An 18,816-nucleotide genomic window follows, 5' to 3' on the forward strand; every position below is an offset into this window, starting at 1 on the left:
AATGATGAATGGCAAAATGTCGCCCGGCTGATCATTCCCCACTACGTTTTTGCCGAACGATAGTATGTAGTACCTTTTTATATATCATAGCTGCTTATCCCCATTCCTTCAACGATCATCGTCGCCATCACAACCACCACACTCATCCACACTACCTCAAACCGCCAAAACGTCGGTCGCATTAATCTACGCAACCCAACAACAACCACACCAACAAGCCGCCAAAATGCCTCGCCAAAGCCGTGGTTCCGCCCGTCCTTCCGTCCCCGCGCGCAAGCCCGTGGCTCCTACCAACCAGCAGCAACAGCGTCCTGCTTCCACCTACGCTCCTCCCGCCGCTGCTCCCCACGCTCCTCCCGCTGCCGCCGCGCCCGTCTCCCAGGGCCCCGGTCTCTTTGGTCAGATGGCTAGCACTGCTGCGTATGTTTTCACCGTTCTCCCCATCCTGCCTGCTCCCGGACCCTGTGTCGCGAAACTTGTAGAGGTACTAACAGACTTTTGTATGAAAAATATAGTGGTGTCGCCATCGGCTCCTCCATCGGCCACGCCATCGGAGGCATGTTCTCCGGTGGCGGTTCCTCCGCCGCCCCCGAGGCCGCCGCCGCGCCCGTCCAGGCTCAGGCCGCCGCCGCCCAGAACTCGTCGTGGGGCAACAACTGCTCCGAGGCGACCAAGAGCTTCACCCAGTGCATGGACCAGCACCAAGGCAACATGCAGATTTGCGGCTGGTACCTGGAGCAGCTCAAGGCTTGCCAGGCTGCTGCTAGCCAGTACTAAATACTGAACTCTTCTTCTCTCTCTCTTTGCCTCTCTCGTTACTGAGAGGTTGAGGGAGTCTGACGGTTCGGTAAGAGGGGGGGTGAAGATGTGAAGGATTTGGAAATGGGAGAGAGAAAGAACAGAGAGGGGACGTGTGTGTGTGTGTGTACGATTAGTTGAGAGGAGGAGAAAAGCAAGTAGCTTCGTTGCTTGGCTTTGTCGTCTTACCGCGAAGGCGCCGCTCAATTTACGTCTCCCATCCTCTCGAAGAAGCTCGAAGACGGGGTTCACGCAGCATATACCAACAACAACAACAACATCATGATACCAGCATTGGAGTTCAGGAATTGGTCTCGAAGATGGCGATATATCATCATTATCATTATAAGGATAACACAAAGAACTGTACAAATACAAGATTTTTGCCTTCCTCTCTGGAGGGATTAAGCTTTTTTTTTTTGCTTCTTCGCTATGCCTGATGGTGACTACAGTACTCATATGACATCTTCCTTTCTCCTCGTCTATGACTTTCACTCAAGTAGCCCCAAAAATTTCTGTCCCCTCTTACTGTCCCCAGCTTGTGACTGCTTAATTATCGTGGTCATCATGTCTCGGCTCAAAGTTTGTCTACTTCTCGTTAGCTATTACCCTCACATCTCCAACGAGAAAGGAGAAAGGGGCTTACTTACCGAGTTTCCATTGTAAAACTGTTGATCGTTCCTCTTGCGCTCCTCATCCCTTCTCTCGTCACCAAAACCCTTAATCCTGCTTCCCGCGCCCCTATTCACAGCAGCACCCGCGCCTCCTCCACCAAGTGACCTCCCACTAGCCCTCTCCGCCCTAGTAGCTTGCTGCTGCTGCTGCTCGCCCCTAACTTCAGAAGCCACCTCCTCTGGCGTAGGACCAGCATTGGGCGGTCCAGAAACACTGAACAGCGTCGAAAAGAACGCCACCACCGTGCTGAAAAAGGCAGCCAGGAACCCAATCAACCGCTGGAAGATATTCCCTCCCTCGTCTGCCTGAGCCGCCGCAAATCTAACCCTGCCGCCGTTTCCCGACCCGCCAGCCGCCGGAACCAAAATCAGTGTCGAGCTCGGCGCCAGCCCCAGCTCTCCAAGCGTCTTCCCCTCCTCCGCTTGCTCGATCCTCCTGCTCGGCTGGGGCGTCAACAGCACCTTGAATGTATACCTCCCCTTCTTGACAGTAGAAGATTCAGCGACAGTAGCCTCCACCCACTCCCTAACCTCCCTGACCGTATCCTTCTCCGCCGAGAATCGAGACCGAATGGTCGACCCGTCCGTCAACCTCACTTGCAACGCACAATGCCCCGTGCTCTTGACTGGCTGGTTACCACGGGGTAGCATCGGACTGGCTGGCGCGAAGGGCAGTAGTCCCTCCCCCTTTTCGTCCTCGTCTTTTCCGCCAGATTCTTTGGTAGCGGCAAATGCTTCCTTCTCTCGCTGCTTCTCCGACTGCCTTGCTTTGCGAGCGGCTTTGTCGTCTTCGATGGCTTTGAGAATCCGCTGCCGCTCTTCGCGCGCTTCTTGCTGTTTCTTGCGCAGGGCGTCGGCGGCTTGGCGGGCGGGGGAGTTGGGGTCTTCGGCGGCGGCTCGGGCGCGGGCAGCGGCGCGGGCGGCTTCTTCTTGTTGTTTCTTTTGGGCGGCGAGGCGGGCGGCGCGCTCAGCGAGGATGGCTTGGATTCGGGCTTGTTGGGTCGTGTTGGTTGTGGGAGTGGTTGTGGTGGGGGATGATGAAGAGGTGGTTTCGGTGGTCTCGGTGCTTGTAGTGTTGTCGGTAGGAGGTGGTTGAGAGATTGTGTCGTCGGTAGATGATGTTGTCGGGACTGTTGTCTCCTCCGCTGACAGTTGAGGTGCTGGCTCTGACGGTGCGGCTGTCGGTGAGGCTTGCTCTTGGTTTTGTACTGTCTCAGGTTCCTCCACTGAGGCCGAACCTGTATTAGCAGCTGTCGAAACCGCCTGTTGCTCACCAACAGCAGCCCCCAGCCTCCTGACAAATTCCTCCTTCGTGACTCCAGCAGCGATGTACTCCTTGAGTTGCCCGCCCCTTATATCATCGTTAGCTTAGCAACGCATTATACCCTCCCCCTTTCGTCTTCAAACCCAAGGTAACTCACCTAAGAACAACCACAGTGGGCTTCTTTGGCAGTGGGAACAACTGAGCCAAGTATCCCTCCTCAGTACTGCCCGCAACCAGCTTCAGCACCACGGCGCGGGACTCGATGAGGGGGGAGATGGCTTCATCCTTGAGGAACTCGGTTTCCCATTGTTGGGATTCGGTGTTGTCATCTGAATGAGGTTAGTATTTGGTTGGTTACCACAGTGACAGGGTCCGATATAATGACGACGATGTGGAAGATGAATGTCATGAGAGCCACATGATGTGAAAGGACATGCACAGCCCCCCGAGAGCGATACAGATCCAGGCAGGAGTAGAAGAGTGATGTTAACGAACCGGTAACAAAACAGACCAAACTCCTGGTCTGTTGAATAGCGGCAGCAATGCCTTCTTGGAGGGTACCTGTGAAGAACATGTTGTCTTTCTTGTTATAAGAGGACTCGATAGCAAAATTCGAGGTTGATTGATGAATGAATCAATAGCTAGCTGGGTCGATCGATTTCTGGGACTAGTCGAGTAGACTGTGATGATTCACAGCCATGTGTGATTCCAATGCTAATCACTGAGTGAGCCAGATCCAAGATATAGAATTGGATGACGTGACAAAAAGCCTGCAATGGAGATTAAGTCGAATGACGGGATGCAGGGAACAGCTTAAGCTTCAAAGGTTGAGGTGGAATTTGAGGTCGAGGTCGAATGCCAGACAGGTAAAGGCAGAGGAGGTACACGTTAGGTCCCGCTGACGTATTGGTGTAGCGCCTAGTGCCTTAGACATGAAGCTATAAATACAGCGTATACAGAAGTACCTCCAGCTGTAGGTTGTCAGTGTCAAGGTCGCTGTCGGGTGAACAGTAGCTCATGCCCCTGGAGGCTGTTAAAGGACACGTGAGCCAATAGCCAGCCGTTCTGCAGCCAAGCGAATCCACTTCTCAACCCTCGACGTTACCCGACTTTGAAATTGCATCGATATCAACCTCGATGGCTCAGAATTTCAGCTGTCTAATATGCTCAAAGGATATATTTAAGAGCTAGTCGACTTATTGGAGCGTATACAAGACTTCACTTTTCCTCCGGCTTCTAATGGTGATCTTTGCAAATCCGGCCACTTGTGCAAAGCCGAAACGAGACTCATCCAAGCACATAGTCAAACAGGTGACGGGTATCATATCATATCAAGCAAACATAGACCGAGGAAAGGAGAACCACTCATCCAGACACCACCTTAACGCCAGCTTGGTCAGATGAGGAAGAGAGGGAATCAAATAGGAACACATAATAATCATCATCACCATCGTCAACCGGAATGCTCGAGCCACTTTCACATAGACGCCATCATCATCAATCACCTCACTCTCACTCTCACTCACTGTTACAGACAATAACGCCATTGCAATGAGAATGCTAAAACCGCCACAAGAACTTTTTCGAAGAACGCCATCCCATGAAGCTCAATTGTTCAAGATTCTCTGCTCGACGACTAAACGCAACCCTTTGCTACTCATTTATGGTCCCTCGCAGCGAGCCAGCCTGGTTGTTAATTTCGCCGTTTCCGGAGACTCTATTGCCATGGACGAATTTTCCCTCCTTCATTTCCCGCGAACTGAGAGTAAAGCAAAGTGATCCGTACCCTTCCATACCGAAAGAAAAGAAAAGAGAAAAAAAAAAAGAAGAAAAAAAAAAGAGAAAAAAAAAAAGACAAGGAAAGAAGGAAAACCAGCGTCCAACAGAATCAAGAGGAAAAAGTCTGGAAAGTAGTAGTAAACCCAAGGGAGGACCATATCGAAAGTTTGTGATCAACTGACCGGGTAAGCAAGAACCACCCTTGGTCGCTCGAGTTGCATCTAGTAATCTGAAAACGGCCGAGTAGTCTAGTTGACGAAGGTGTCCATGGGTGGTTCATGGTCGGTCCTCCAGTCTAACGGCCGTTCTGGGTCGTGACCAGATGTCCTCCTCCAAAACTCGGAGTTTTGTCGTGCTCTCCGGGATGCTTCAGCCGAAGACAGTAACGCTGGTCCATTTTAGTCGATTCCGCCAGTCTTTGTATCGCCATTGGAGGCACTCATAGTAGCAAGTGCATGACAAGTCGGGGGTCCGGATGCTGAACGCTATGTGATAGAAATGGAACCATAAGACCCCACGCTGACATCCTCCTGAAGTCATCGCTGTACCAAACATAAAACACAGCTACAGACATATGTGCGTTGGGAAAGTGCCATGCTGAAACCAATCTGGGGCAATATTGACCTTTTCCATATCAATTCTTTCGAACGGTATCGAGATAGAAAAGGACAGCATATACGAACCGAACCAAGGTGAAAAGGAGGTCCTTGTTGAGCCTGCTATTAGCCGGGATTCGTTATTCGTCGACGACTACTTGATCGAAACCCATGAGGTGTGTTGCCCAGTAATGTTCATACTTGACAGTTGTCGGTCGACTTTCAAAGTCCGCAAACTCGGCGTCGTCTCCTTCCTAGAAGCGCATATTTCCTAGAAGCGCATGTTTTCCGTCTTAAAGCCACGGTTGCCCTGCTGGTTGCTCTACTCCTGGCGAGGGCGCTTGGCCGGATGCGCGTTCTGTCCCCAGCCTTCCGATTGGCCACCGGCGTTGAAGAAGCCTGCATTGAAGGGCTGCATTCCTGGAAAGCCTGCATCATTAGGAGCATGTAAGTATTACATACATGGCAAACACATCCGGACTGATCATGGCAACTTACCTCCCATACCTGGGTTCATCATACCCATACCTGGGTTCATACCACCAGCCATGGGGTTCATGCCGTGCATGGGCATAGGCATGCCTCCCATCATGTTGTTGTTCATTCCGCCGCGACCGCGCATGTTAGGGCCGCCACGCATGTTGCTGCCCATCATGCCGCCGCGCTGGTACCCACCTCCGCCAAAGCCGCCACCATAGCCAGTGCCGGCCATGGGGTTGTTGAAGCCGGCATTGTTGTTGTTGAAAGCCATGTTGTTGCCCTGGAAGTTGCGGTTGAAGTTCGGATTCATACCGCCACGAGGTCCGTTGAAACCGCCACGACCACCACGGAACCCACCGCTAAAGTTGTTGTTCGGGATGAAGTTGCTCTGACCGCGGTTGTCGAAGTTGTTGGGCCCGTTGGGAGCACGATCACGGATCTCCTTGACAGCACGGTTAGGGGTGTCCTTGGGAAGCGTGCGGAAGGGGTTGATAATCGGGCTGGAGTAAATCACGGCGTGGCGTTTCTGGCCAGGTTGCTGGCCGACCTCGCTGGACAAGTTATCAATCACATGCTTAGTTGCGCTTGCGGCTTGCTGGGAAGTGAATTCAACGTAGGCTTGACTAAAAGAGACAATTAGCAGAATTCGTGATGACACTCGCGAGCGGTTCCACGTACCCCTTGCTCTTGCCGTTGACCTTGTGTTCACTAAATGTAATATCCTTCAGCTCAGACTCGCAGTTCGCCTGGCGCACCCAGCCGCGGATGTCGTCGTCCGTGGTCCACCAGTGGAGATCCGAGATCGTAAGGGCAGTAGTAGCGCCCGGATCGACGGGTCGCTCATCGGAACCAGGGGCATCCTTACGCTTCACGCCTTGCTGTCGCTGCTGGGGCGCTTGATTCTGTGATGTTTGGTCCTGGTTATCATTTGCGCCGGAATCCTCTCCATTATGGTCCTCGTGATAGTCGTGGTGCTGTCCGTCACCATTCTCGGCATGGTCGCCATTGTCATCGTAGGCGTGGTGATCACCGTCACCCTGCTGCTCGCCAGACTGGTCATTGCCAGCATCGGCATAGACGTCGATCTCAAACTCCTCCTCGGCCATTGTGACTGATCCTTGACAGGCAAGTGGCTAGGTTGTGAGACGCGGATGCCTGAGTGTTCAGGTCAACGAGTATGTGCTATCTCTCTGGAAAGCAAGTCTGAATTAAGAACCTGGCTATTGATCAGAAGTACAAGATTGTCTGTAATGCGAGAACCCCGAATCAGTAGCTGACAAGATAGGGATCTGAAAGAAGAGTGATATAGCCGATACCCATGCGATTTCTGGCCAAGCGTTGGAGAAAGGCAAAGACGACGATACGCAATAACGAACGCGTTACGGAAAGGGAAAGCGGCCATGATGAAGAACGCAATAACAACAACCAAGGAAATAAGATAGGGAGAGGAAGGAAAGACAGAAAAGGTAGAGTTTGCGAGTACGTACATTCCGATCCCCAATGACGCCGGAAGCTGGTAAAGTTTCAGAAGACAGGAGAGGATGGCCTCGGTAAAAGAGATTGTTTGTTAAGACGGAAGCTCTGTGCTTGCAGTCTTGCGTTGTTCTTTTGCTTCTTTTTTTTTCTTCCTTTTCTCTTCTTGTATTCCGAGCAGATCTCAACTTTCCTCCTTCAGATTATGACAGTTCCCCAGAGACGCCTTCCGTGCTTGACTCGCGCAACGCTATGGGACGCGACAACTCGCAGTACCTTGCTCTGGTCCTATTCGTAATGTGCTGGTCGGCTGGAGGCAAGGAGACCAGAGGAAGGGTAGACAGCTGGATGGATGGCAATGGAGATCTGTAACTGAGTTAATGGCAAAGAAACGTCTGTCTGATAACTAGACTTGGGTTCTCGTCGGTGCTGGACGAGAGAGGGCAGTCGAACGAATATGCTGAGGGAGCCAGACGGGTTGGCAAAGGTAGTCGATTGGGGCGAGGTCGAGCCAAAGGAAGTGATCGACTGGCTTCGGTTTCTCCCCACGTCGGTCGCCTGCGTCTCTACGGAGCAAACAGGCCTTGGGAGTAGGGCCGAGACCGTGATCGTACTCTTGTGCCGATGGACAGATCTTGAATCCACTGGTGGGCAGAGCGAGTCGAACCAACCTACGCTAGAGGTTGCTTTGGAGCTTTCCGATGCTGGGTGGACTCGAATTGGTCGCCTGTTGTTGTTGTTGTTGTTGTCGGATTGAATGGAAGAGAAAGGTTCGGTGTTGGAAGGGGAATGGGAAGAAGATGGTGCACGGGACAAAAAAGTGCCCTGTTGAACGGGGAGCTTCGCGGCGGGCATGCAGTGGACGGGGCTTTGGTCCAACACGGTACACAGCCTGGCGGCAGGTACCTTTGGGGCTCGGGCTGAGGTGCCCGTACGCGACGGCAGTCAGAGAGGACCTCGCTGGGGCTCTCCGGCAATGGCCATCCTGCTGTGCCAATGCCCTGGCTGGATGTGGTGGTCTGGGCTTTGGGGCACGTTCCCGGTACCTCCATGTCTGCTCGCGGCAGGCACCTCCACCAATTACTCTCACATTTCAATCGATCGCCAGCTGGCAGCCTGGTAGAGTCTAATATCACGGGTTAGGGTTGGTGTAGAAGATCCCCGATGTCATGCCTAGAGGAAGGTATCGCACCACGATGATTACGCTCGTTTGTCTGTATAGACTGTCTGGAGTTTCCTTAACATCCTGGCCGTCGTGTACTCTTTGATTAATTACATCTCGGATCAGAAGGCTAGACGTTGTACACAATGTTACCCATCCCTCGAGTACCACTCCATCATCAAACCCAGCTATGGAAACCGAGAATACCGGTGGGAAGTGCTCCTCTCAATTCAAGGCATATTTCCGTCGGGGGTACGGATTGCTTCCAAAGCTAACCAGCGAAACATCATGTGGAGCACTACCGCATCCCCAATCAGAAGAAGTCATCGTCATCATCATCATCATCCACAAACCCTCGCAACCCACGCCAGTTGAACAAGCCCTCGTCCGGTTGTATCTTTTCGTTAACCGACAAGCCCATTCCCGGCTCGGCCTCGTCAGAATCGCTCTCGTTGTAAGAATGCAAGGTCGCCGTTCCAGCATTCATCGTAGGTCCGTTCCATGACGACGCTAAGATGCAAGGTTAGACGAAAACCGTAGAGAACAGGGTATGCACAGAACAAAGTTCAAGATAACTCACCAACAAGCAGCGGCGCATTAGGATGCCAACCCACATCCCTAACAAGCGTCATCCACTCTCTCCTCGTCGTTGCTGGCGAGTATCCAGGAATTCTGAGACCCTCGGTGACGCTCTTAACATCGATCTTCGCCGCAATGGTTGCGTCCAGGTTCCAGACATACACGAACCCATCGTAGGACCCCGAGTAGACATAGCGCGAGTTGGTGCTACCAGGAGGCGAGAAGTGGCACCGGATCAGTGTTCTCTGCACTTTGTGTCCCCTGAACGTGACCAGCGAGTTATCGTGCGGGTGCGGCTGCCACATGTAGTCGTGATACTCTGCAAAACGGTAATCGAACTGATACCGGCGTCTGGCGGTAGGTCTGGTCGCGTCAAGCTCTTCCACGCGGGCTGTGGACATGGCCTTGCGGAGATCCCATAGCTTCATGGATTGATCTTTGCCATTGCTGAGGATGTAGCGCCCGTCACCTTTGCTGTCGATGTATGTGAGGCCTTCCATGTGGCCGACGAATGCACCCGCCTCACGACGGGAGGACATGCTGCGGGTGTCCCATACTTTGATGGTGCAGTCGTCCGACCCGGAGTAGAGAATGTGTGGGGATTGCTTGTCGGCAAAGCAAACGGCGTTTACATCGTTATCGTGGCCCTCCACGTTGTAAAGAGGCTCTCGGCGCTCTATGTCGTAGACAACTATGGAATCGGCACCTGTGCCCGCCACAAGGGTCCGTCCGTCGCCCGAAAAGCGGATGGAGAAGATGGGAAAGGCATCCCTCCAGCCTTGACGTACCATTCCACCGGCAAGATCAAGCGTATAGGGGTCACCTGTGTCATTGGGATCCGTGGGGGCGAAGCAAACTTGGCTTGTCAGGGATGTATATGCAAGCCACTTGTTGTCAGGACTTAGGTCCGCATCTGTAAGAGTCCATTGACCAAAGGGGTATCGAACTGTCTTGTAGTGCTTCCAGTTGTACGGGTTAGAAGTGTCGTACATGCGTACTTTGAAGTCCTTGACACAGGCGTAAAAGAAGTTGCCATCATCGGAGAACTGGCCGCAGCACACGGGATCATCGTAATGGATGACCATCTCGGGCTTCGATGAGGGAATCATTTGTTGAGCCATAAGAGCCAGGTTGGTTTTTTGCGCTGTCTTATCCCCCAGGCCCAACTCCCGATCCAGTAACCGCCGAGTAAGTCTTTTCTTCTTGCTATCTGGCTCCCTGAGATCAAAGGCGCCGAAAACACCGGATTCCATGAGCTTCTGACCTTGCTCACTGGGTACTTTGGGAAAGGCGGGAACATAGCCCGGTCTCATCCGTCTGGGCGGTTCCCAGTAGCTGTCATCGTCGTCAATGTCACCCATATGATGACCTTGGATAAGCGCCAACAGTTGTTGTGAACCTAGGTGAGCACGACCGCCGCCTCCTGGAAAGCGAACATTCACCCGTTAGCATACTATTCTTTAGCGTCTCCTTAAAGGGAAACATCCCTGAACGGATGGCCATGACGAGTGAATATCTTACCACGTATTATCTGAAGAATCCTCCTCTCGAGTGCATTTCCAGCGCCATTGAGATCATCATCGTCGTCCTCTCCATCATCATGGGCGCCCGGTGCTAGTTCGTCAATAACCAACTCAAACTCAAGACCACCACTCCCATCGAAATAGTCTTCGTCATCTTCATCGTCTTCGTCATCGTGCTCATCCTCGTTGTCATAATCATCGTCTTCATCATCGTGTTCGCCCTCGGCTGAGTCTGCATGTTCTTGCGCCGGGTGGTACAAGTATCCGGCGTCGTCCGGTTCCCCATGTTCGTGGTGCTCTGCATCATATTCACCACTTCCCACATTCCCGGGCGCACCTTCATGTGAGCTCTCAAACGCGGCATCGCTTCCATTACCCCCCTCGGGCGGTTGTCTTATCGGGCTGCTGCTCATGGTTTCCTGTGTGTTTGGGAGCGGAACCCTTTTTGACGTTTGAGTGATAAGCGATGATACCGAGTTGCTATGGGAGTCTTATGACGGGGATAGCGAGACGGATGTAGTCATTAGTGTCGCTTGAAATCGCCACGACAATAATGGAGTATGGGCTATAGTTCACCAGAGAATAGTGAGACGGAAGGTCACATTTACAAAGGACGTCGATCGGGGAGGGATCAGATTGATAGAGGGGAAATCGGCTTGCTTAGTTCAGCAACAGCGATAGTCGGCGGCCGTGTCTCCAATGAACTTCTACGGTGTCTTTGGTTCCTTTGCCCGCGCTGCCGGTGACGACATCCCAGCGCATTTATCGGTCTTTCTCCACTGTGGGGGAAGGTCCTTTGTGACCCCGGCCCCGCGGGTTTTACTGTGTAGAGAGAGGTAGTGTAGGCCCGGAGATAACGAAGTTTGATGAATAGGGTTAGGGTTTATTAGGCATGTCGCTGATTTTCTTGTCACACACCCACCTGACCACCTTGCTTCGAACTCTTGCGATACTGTATATATTGAATACCTATACTCTTGCCTTTAATTTTTCCATTTGCTCAAGCCAAAGTTATTTGCCCCTAACCGTATGATCGTCCTGACTCTTATCTTACCAAGGGACTCGAACGTATAAGACAGTTTAGGTAACTCACCCCAACGCCAGGATTGAATGTGACACAGAAAAAAGGCACCATCTTTGCCAGCCCCAAGATGAAGACATCATGGAATTTTTCCTTCTTTCCACTTTGTTCAATCACACTTAACCTGTTCAATCCAATGAACGATATCATCCCCGCTCTCGTTGACACCCAACACCAACGCACTCAACTTCCTCCCGTGCCCGCATCCCGAGTCGAGACCGTACGCATATCGGATTCCCTTGAACTTCTTCGGCTTCTTCCTATTACTTTGAACTTCCAAATCTTTTCCTCCATCTGGTGATCTCTTTTCCATTATTTCCGTCTCCGTTGCTGCTGCCGTGTCCGGTGATGCTGCCGCCGCCGTCATTGGCGCATTCGTCACCATAGTATTCGTTGTCATCGATATAGTGCCCGGCTCCAAATTATCATCGTCGTCGTCATCATCATCATTATCATCATCAATACCCTCATATTCAGTCTCGATTTCAAATTCCACGTCTCCTTCGGCGGTAAAGATGACGGTTTGATCCCCTGTTCCGGTAATGTGGCGGGCGCTGATTGGGATTGGGCTCTTCCCTGGGTCGATGGTGATGTGTTTGTCGACTTGCAGACCCGAGCGGGCGTCGTGGCCGTAGACGACGACTACGCGATTGGATTCGCTGCTGATTAGGTTCTGGTAGCGGTTCCAAGCGCGGGACCAGGGTTCACCTTCGCGGGTGTCGAGAGGAATGGTGGTTATTCGATTATGGGTGACGGTGGTGTCAATGCTTCCATCATCGTTCTTCTTTTCGTCTTCGTCACCGGTGTTATCGTCAGAGGTTGAGGAAGTGGAGCGCTTGTAAACCAGGCTTCGCACGTTCATCACTGCCCATGGGTCTTGCTTTTCTAGCGGAAGAGACGGGATGAGGCCCCCGTGGACGACGACAACTTCTTTGGCGTTCCATGGCGCGGTCTTGGCTCCGTAAAGGTGGCCGACTCGGAGGATGATGGGACGAGAGGCAAGCCAGTGAAGTTGAGAGACGGTGAGGGAGCGGGCGACGGCAATGTGTTCTGGTTTCACGCCCTTGGGCTTTTTTGTTCTTCGTCGACCTGAGATTTCGACACTATCCTTCGCTTCCTCTTCTTCGAACATTTCCTCATCGTCTTCTCTCACACTATCGCGCTGGTTCTCTGTCTTTCCCCACCCGTTCTTGCCCTGCTTTATGCGACCTAACCACTTCGCGGCCTCGAGCACCTTGTCGTCATGGTTGCCTCTCACGGCACTCGCTCCTATGTCCCTAGCGAACTGCACCAAGCCCTTGCTATCCGGACCTTTTGTCACTAAATCTCCGGCAAGAATGAGATGATCTGTCGTGTTGTCGAAAGATATCTTGTCCAGAAGAGATCGTAGAGCTGTCGGGCGACCGTGCGTGTCGCCTACGATAACCAAACGTTTGTTCTTGCTAATATCGGAAGATGATGCGGACGGTGGTGAAGGGTTGGTGGTAGATGGGAGATGTTTCTTGGAGAGGTTTGATATCAGAGTTACAGGAGTGTGGACTGCGTCGCTAACTTCGAGGTCTGAGATAATGGGAACATGGTGCCTATCGCCGTTATCCTGGGTCGTGAGAGCTTGAGGTTGCGAGGGTTCTGTAGCCATCATTAATGAAGTGTTCCAGTTACCTGCCGTGGGTGCTGTTTAGATCGCTCTGGAATTGGAGCTCTGAATAATTAGGCAAAGAATGCTAATGGTAACCATAGAAAACAAAGAAAAGGCATTGAAACTAAAATATTATGGAAACAAAAAAAAAAAAAATCGAAGAAAAGAGGTGAACAACTTGTGAGGAGGCTATACGGCTCGTAGCAGGAATCCTTAATTGGGGAAGGCTACACCTTATGCGGACGTTTTGCCATATGCACCATCTCAGGTCGCCAACTGGATTGGCTGATAGACCTTGTATTATCCGCAAAGCATTCTTGTTACGACTGTGCAGATGCGGTAGACGCAGTGTGCACTATCGCAATGTGGGACATGGTGATGATGGAACATCGGAAGAAAACAATCAGACGCATGATGTGCTTGGTGAATGTGGGGACTGAAATGAGGACCCTTACGGTACGACGTCATATCTGGGAGCTTTTCAGAAGCTTTTGTCGCTGGTCGATTGAAGAGCGACTCTTGGCCTGCCTTATCTGGCCCAAGAAGGTGAATCATGTAGAACGTCAAAGACGCAAGCAATATGAGGCTGGTACCGACAACGACGGAGCAGCGCCGTCGACAAAAGAAGCGAGCCATGGCTTCGGCGATCATGGAGTTAGGTTTAGGTGTCGCATGGTTCTTTTAGGTTTGTTGTAGGATTGAACGTCGTAAGAAAAAAAAAACGAGGTCCCGGCCAGGAAAGATGAAGAGAGGAATTTGCGGGGCTGGTTTAAAATGGAGAAAAAAAATGGAAACCACCAAGCCTTCAGCGAGCAACAAGAAAAAAAGATAAAGATTCACAATGAAGATATATATAAGACAAATAAGCAGTCCGATGCAGAGCCAATGTCTCGGGAAGTTCTCGATAGTCTGAACAATAGCATCTTCAGCTTTTGGGTCATGTGTGACGGAGTGAAGTCCGCCCCTCCATGATTTAGCGTTTGTCTGGGCTAAGTAACTTTACTGCGTATGACGAAGAAGCATGGATCTTGCGAACCGGTACACATACCCGTTTCACGCCTATGTACTTGTCTATACACGTGTAGATGAAAAGCGCCCCGATAGGTGCGCCGTTTTTGGGGAGAGTGTGTGTTGGTCTCAACTTGGAGAGATTGTGGACTGACCGTTCTCAGAATCAGACGACTACGGAGACTGAGGTTCAGATTTGAGTTGACGATTCCACCGAGTTAAACACTGGGTGTTTATGATTGTATAATCAGGGATTGGACATTCGAATGTGTGACTTGTAACCAAGTTGAGGACTTTCTTTTTTGAACCGGCGGTCCCAATTTGGCAAGCTCAACAAAGTTGTTGGATTGTGAGCCTGGTGTCTGCGAATCGTCGCGACGCAAGCGCAAGGCGGTAGAAGACTGAGGTCATTTTCGCGCAGTGACAAGGCGGCAAGTGGTACAATTCAACCTCCCATTTCGCCATAAAATCCAAAACGCCTACCAATGCTGATACTTGTATTCCACCCATGGCCTATAGGCCCTAATTTTCGCCCTCTTTCCAATCGTACACCTGATTATCCTCGCTTCCGTGATCTCAACCTGTTGTGGTATGGTGTAGGTTTAATGCCTTGTATCCGTCGTGTCGGCTCGATCACTTCTTGTTCGCCGCGGCAGCAGCCTCCTCTCTGAACTTCTGGTTCTCCAACTCTCTCCAGTCCGGCTCGGCCGAGTTGTTGCCATCCGTGACGCCCTTGCCGCCAGCAAAGGCCGACTTGCCGGCATACAACTGGTAGCCCTCGCCTGATTGCTCAGTCTCCTGTAGCTTCTGGAAGGTGATGGGCTGGTTGCCGCGGAATCGCTTGCGCATGTCGATCATGCCTCGCCTGCAGTCACCAAAAGCTCTCTTGAACTGCTGGCATTGGGTCGGGAGGGTGTCGACGAGCGGAGGACGGAGGCAGTCGGCGGCCGAGTTTCTGTGAACCATGACACATTCCGACTCCTGGAGGCATTGCGCCAGGGCGGCACCTGGAGGAGGGGGCGCAGTTAGCGGTTTATTTGGACAAAGCAAAGCAAAGCAAAACAAAACAAAGGGCCATTGGTAACTTACGGATCTCTTTACATGAGCTCGGCATGGTGACTGCGTTCTGCGATGGTTGGACTGGGAAACTGGGGCGGCAAGCGAGGGACGGCGATCGGAACTCCAATGTCCAGAATGCCCGGGGCAGAATCCCATCGCTAGGGTGCGCTAGTCGCGGGGCCGAACGGGTTGTTCTGAAAGTGCAGGAGCGTAGGGCACAAACCGGCCTGTGCACTTACTTACACAAGCAGGGGTTCGACAATTCCATTGGTCGGGCATTCAGTTGAGGTCGGTTCTTCTTTTTTTCGTTTCTTGTCTTCACTCTAAACATTGACATCGCATGCCACGGTTCCTAGCTCGAGCGAGCCTCGAGAAATTACCTACACAAAGGCGAATGGATGGTCTATCATCCCGTCCGAGTCCATCAAAGTCTTGAATGACCAAGTACCTACCTGCTGCGTACAGTCCACCACGTATAAAGTGTGCGGGTACACCAGATCCAAGATCTCTCAGCTCTAGTCTAGGTAGGCTTTGTGCACCCATAACCCCAGGAGCTAGGTAAGGACCCCTCCTTGATCGCCAGGTCCTCCATCGCCCACTGACATGGGATCGAACACAGCAACCGGGTCTGGGTCACATCTCGCATGGTTAGTCATCTTCCAATATTCATGCTAAACGGTGCTTCAAAACCAGGAGCCAATGGCCAGACCAAGAACACTTTAAGAGAATGAATCGTTCACATGAAGATGCTTCAGAGTCCTCGCATTTGCATGTGACCCTAGGTGACATTGTGACATCACATTGGTTCAAACTACAGTACCCCTTCTCGATCTTTTGCCGCCTTTTTTTTTCTTCCCCCTCTTCTTCTCCTATCACCAACCGACCAGCAACTTCCTGACCCCATACATTATACTTATACAATAATCTCCCATTGATCGTTGGTGGCACATCTGTCTTGTACTTATACGCCTTCGCACAGTCCAGACTTGGACAGTCCCCATTCATTATACTATCCTATTCTTGACCAGGGGCTGTTATAGCACATCTATAGCTATCGATCGCTTCAGCCCCCTATTTTACCTGACCCTGCGCCAATGAGGGTATAGTTGCCGAAAGCCGCCAAAATGCCAGTTCCGTTTCTCGGGCGACTCGATGTGTGAGACATGCCTCTGTTTCCCCTACCTGACCATCCCGTATTTCGGTGCACTTCGTCTAACGTCTTATCTCGTTTCCAACAGCACCGAGTATGTTGCGCTTATCGGGTCCTTCTTTCTCGTGGGATTCGAGGCCCTCATTCGTGTTCTGACGCTTGCCCTGCCTAACACCCTAATAACCCTTTTCTACCGGTTATCGAGACGACTGTTCAACAGATGGACAACACCAGCACAGAAGCGGGCCGAGGAGAGGAGGCAGCGTATGTGACAATCACTCAATTCCTTGAGCCTTTGTCGGATCGTCGCGCAAGAAACTAACACTGTCCGATGTGTACAGCCGTCTCTGAAGCCGTCCGAAACGCCTCCGATTTTGTCGATCTCTGCGCCCTATTCGGATACACCGCAGAAGAGCATGTTGTGCAGACTAAGGATGGATATCTGCTCGGTCTGCACCGGTTGGCTTACAAGAAGGGCGAGGAGGATACAAAGGTCAACCGAGGACCGAATAGCATCAAGAAGCGCGTTGTCTACCTACATCACGGCCTGCTGATGAACAGCGAGGTTTGGGTCTGTCTAACGGACGAGCAAAGATGCTTGCCCTTTGTGCTTGTTGAGCGCGGCTTTGATGTCTGGGTACGTTCGTCTGCCCTTACTATGGCTGGGAAAACAACTGACAAAAGCTTACCTTTCAGTTCGGAAACAACCGCGGCAACAAGTACTCCAAAAAGTCCGTCCACTGTTCGCCCATGTCGCAAAGATTCTGGAACTTCTCGATCGACGAGTTCGCCTTCCACGATATCCCTGACAGCATTAGCTACATTTTGGAGACCACGGGCCAACCGTCCTTGTCCTACATTGGTTTCTCTCAGGGCACAGCCCAAGCTTTTGCTAGTCTGTCCATCCACCCGAAGCTCAACGACCAGGTCAACGTCTTTATCGCTCTTGCTCCAGCCATGTCCCCGGCCGGCCTATCCAACGGCATTGTGGACGCCCTCGTCAAGGCATCACCGCAGGTGTTATTCTTGCTTTTCGGAAGACGCTCTATTCTGAGTTCGGCAACCATGTGGCAATCGATTCTCTACCCACCCATCTTTGCGAAGCTCATCGACATGGGACTCAGCTTTCTCTTCAACTGGAAGACCCAGAACATCAGCACCTCGCAGAAGCTTGCCGCATACCCGCATCTTTACTCATTCACAAGTACCAAGTCGGTCGTCCACTGGTTCCAGATTATCCGCACCAAGTCCTTTCAGATGTTCGATGACGATGTGCAGCCCCCGCTCATGCTATCCACCAGCAGCAAGTACACGAAAGTCGCCAAGTATCCCACCCGCAACATCAAGACTCCTATTGTTCTCGTCTACGGCGGCATCGATTCGCTCGTAGACATCAAAGTCATGCTTCGCGAACTGCCAACCCAGACGGTGGCCACCGAGATCCCCCATTACGAACACCTCGATTTTCTCTGGGCCCGTGACGTTGACGCCCAAGTCTTCCAGCACGTCTTTGATGCACTCGAAAGTTTCACCGGAGCCGAACACACCAAGGAAGAATACGAACGCTACCGCAGCGCCCGACATGTCAGCCTGAGCGCCAGTAACTCCTTGAGACGCTTCAAGCCCAACAAGAATGGTGATAACATGGCTGTCGACAGTGACGTCAGCACTGCCGTGGCTGGGAGTGTCCATGATGGCGAGGAGCAATTTATTGATGCCGACGAGCGCCAGGAACGGTTGGGTCAGATCGAAGCACCGCATCAAGCGCGCGAAAGCCCCCTTACGACTTCTGTTGGCAGCCTCAGCAGCACTTCTGGTTCCAAGCTCGGAGGCAATATTCTTAGGAGACCGAACTCGAGGCCGACGAGCCCCATGTATCCCGGGTCCTTGGATACGCGCTTTGAAAACGGCTCGAGAGCCGAGTCGCCGTCGGACAGAAGTCCCGACTCCGAATATGTAGGTGCATTACCTTCAGTTACGCCGCCCAAGAGGACTGGAACGGGCGCGAGCCAGATGAGTCTGAACTCGCTCAGGGCTGGGAAGGGGATCAGTCTTGGTGCTAGTGAGTCTCCTTGATTCTGCGTGCAAGCGTGCGAGCGTGTTTGTATGTTTTTTATGCTTCTGATGGTTCTTCTTCTCCCTTTTTTTTATTATATATGGGGTGTATGTTGATGCAGTTCGAGTTGCATTATACAAGAGCTGGATACTAATCGCGGAACTTCCTTACGACATTTAGGCAGGGCAGTAGGTGGTGTTACTACGAGTGGTGCTGAGGTTCCACTTGCTGCTTTGACGGGAGGGAGCTCGGATGAAGCTGGGACGTTAAGGAACTGGAGGAAGAGTCCGATCAAGAGGTAGTACCTTGGGAGCCGGGGCTACAGCCGGAGCGACAGTGGATCGTGGAATTTGCTTGGTGCAGGTGACCATGGCTGCCGGGTGGCATACACAGTAGTGGTAATCACAATGTTGAACATGATGAATGAGGGCAAATAGCAGCGACGTAGAATTGTACAGTATCTCTAATCATGCATTTCAACTGCCTGATCACCAT

At 51.9% G+C, this 18,816-nt stretch overlaps 7 protein-coding genes across 9 annotated transcripts; 2 read left to right on the forward strand and 5 right to left on the reverse strand.

The window, feature by feature from the left end:
* The first annotated feature begins 98 nt into the window (after nt 1–98).
* On the forward strand, nt 99–1,205 carry NCU16329 (hypothetical protein). Its single transcript, XM_011395037.1, has 2 exons — nt 99–420; nt 516–1,205. Exons 1-2 carry the CDS (start codon nt 227–229, stop codon nt 775–777), a joined length of 456 nt encoding a protein of 151 aa, XP_011393339.1. The 5' UTR covers nt 99–226; the 3' UTR covers nt 778–1,205.
* NCU02153 (hypothetical protein) lies at nt 1,121–3,709 on the reverse strand. The gene is made up of 4 exons (XM_959419.2): nt 3,232–3,709; nt 2,894–3,065; nt 1,449–2,823; nt 1,121–1,386 (listed from the first exon to the last, which is right to left on the reverse strand). The coding sequence occupies exons 1-4, from the start codon at nt 3,308–3,310 to the stop codon at nt 1,348–1,350; spliced, it is 1,665 nt and encodes a 554-aa protein (XP_964512.2). The 5' UTR covers nt 3,311–3,709; the 3' UTR covers nt 1,121–1,347.
* A 594-nt stretch (nt 3,710–4,303) lies between these two features.
* On the reverse strand, nt 4,304–7,868 carry NCU02152. Of its 2 annotated transcripts, XM_011394644.1 has the most exons (4): nt 7,079–7,830; nt 6,270–6,836; nt 5,610–6,214; nt 4,537–5,540 (listed from the first exon to the last, which is right to left on the reverse strand). In XM_011394644.1, the coding sequence occupies exons 2-4, from the start codon at nt 6,695–6,697 to the stop codon at nt 5,434–5,436; spliced, it is 1,140 nt and encodes a 379-aa protein (XP_011392946.1). In that variant the 5' UTR covers nt 6,698–6,836; nt 7,079–7,830; the 3' UTR covers nt 4,537–5,433. The 2 variants fall into 2 exon arrangements, with proteins under 2 accessions (XP_011392947.1, XP_011392946.1); XM_011394645.1 differs by having other exon boundaries at nt 4,304–5,540; nt 6,270–7,868.
* Nucleotides 7,869–8,257: 389 nt separating this feature from the next.
* NCU02151 (WD repeat containing protein 23) lies at nt 8,258–11,013 on the reverse strand. Its single transcript, XM_959417.2, has 3 exons — nt 10,327–11,013; nt 8,807–10,228; nt 8,258–8,736 (listed from the first exon to the last, which is right to left on the reverse strand). The coding sequence occupies exons 1-3, from the start codon at nt 10,739–10,741 to the stop codon at nt 8,540–8,542; spliced, it is 2,034 nt and encodes a 677-aa protein (XP_964510.1). The 5' UTR covers nt 10,742–11,013; the 3' UTR covers nt 8,258–8,539.
* Nucleotides 11,014–11,272: 259 nt separating this feature from the next.
* NCU02150 lies at nt 11,273–13,808 on the reverse strand. Of its 2 annotated transcripts, XM_011394643.1 has the most exons (2): nt 13,504–13,808; nt 11,273–13,038 (listed from the first exon to the last, which is right to left on the reverse strand). In XM_011394643.1, exons 1-2 carry the CDS (start codon nt 13,697–13,699, stop codon nt 11,519–11,521), a joined length of 1,716 nt encoding a protein of 571 aa, XP_011392945.1. In that variant the 5' UTR covers nt 13,700–13,808; the 3' UTR covers nt 11,273–11,518. The 2 variants fall into 2 exon arrangements, with proteins under 2 accessions (XP_011392945.1, XP_011392944.1); XM_011394642.1 differs by having other exon boundaries at nt 11,273–13,740.
* Nucleotides 13,809–13,958: 150 nt separating this feature from the next.
* On the reverse strand, nt 13,959–15,292 carry cyt-1 (cytochrome-1). The gene is made up of 2 exons (XM_959415.2): nt 15,146–15,292; nt 13,959–15,063 (listed from the first exon to the last, which is right to left on the reverse strand). The coding sequence occupies exons 1-2, from the start codon at nt 15,168–15,170 to the stop codon at nt 14,690–14,692; spliced, it is 399 nt and encodes a 132-aa protein (XP_964508.1). The 5' UTR covers nt 15,171–15,292; the 3' UTR covers nt 13,959–14,689.
* A 151-nt stretch (nt 15,293–15,443) lies between these two features.
* Nucleotides 15,444–18,816, forward strand: NCU02148 (triacylglycerol lipase). The gene is made up of 5 exons (XM_959414.3): nt 15,444–15,673; nt 15,735–16,271; nt 16,354–16,529; nt 16,607–16,902; nt 16,962–18,816. Exons 2-5 carry the CDS (start codon nt 16,240–16,242, stop codon nt 18,339–18,341), a joined length of 1,884 nt encoding a protein of 627 aa, XP_964507.3. The 5' UTR covers nt 15,444–15,673; nt 15,735–16,239; the 3' UTR covers nt 18,342–18,816.

This window comes from Neurospora crassa, linkage group I (assembly GCF_000182925.2).
Source record: "Neurospora crassa OR74A linkage group I, whole genome shotgun sequence".
NCBI lineage: Eukaryota > Fungi > Ascomycota > Sordariomycetes > Sordariales > Sordariaceae > Neurospora > Neurospora crassa.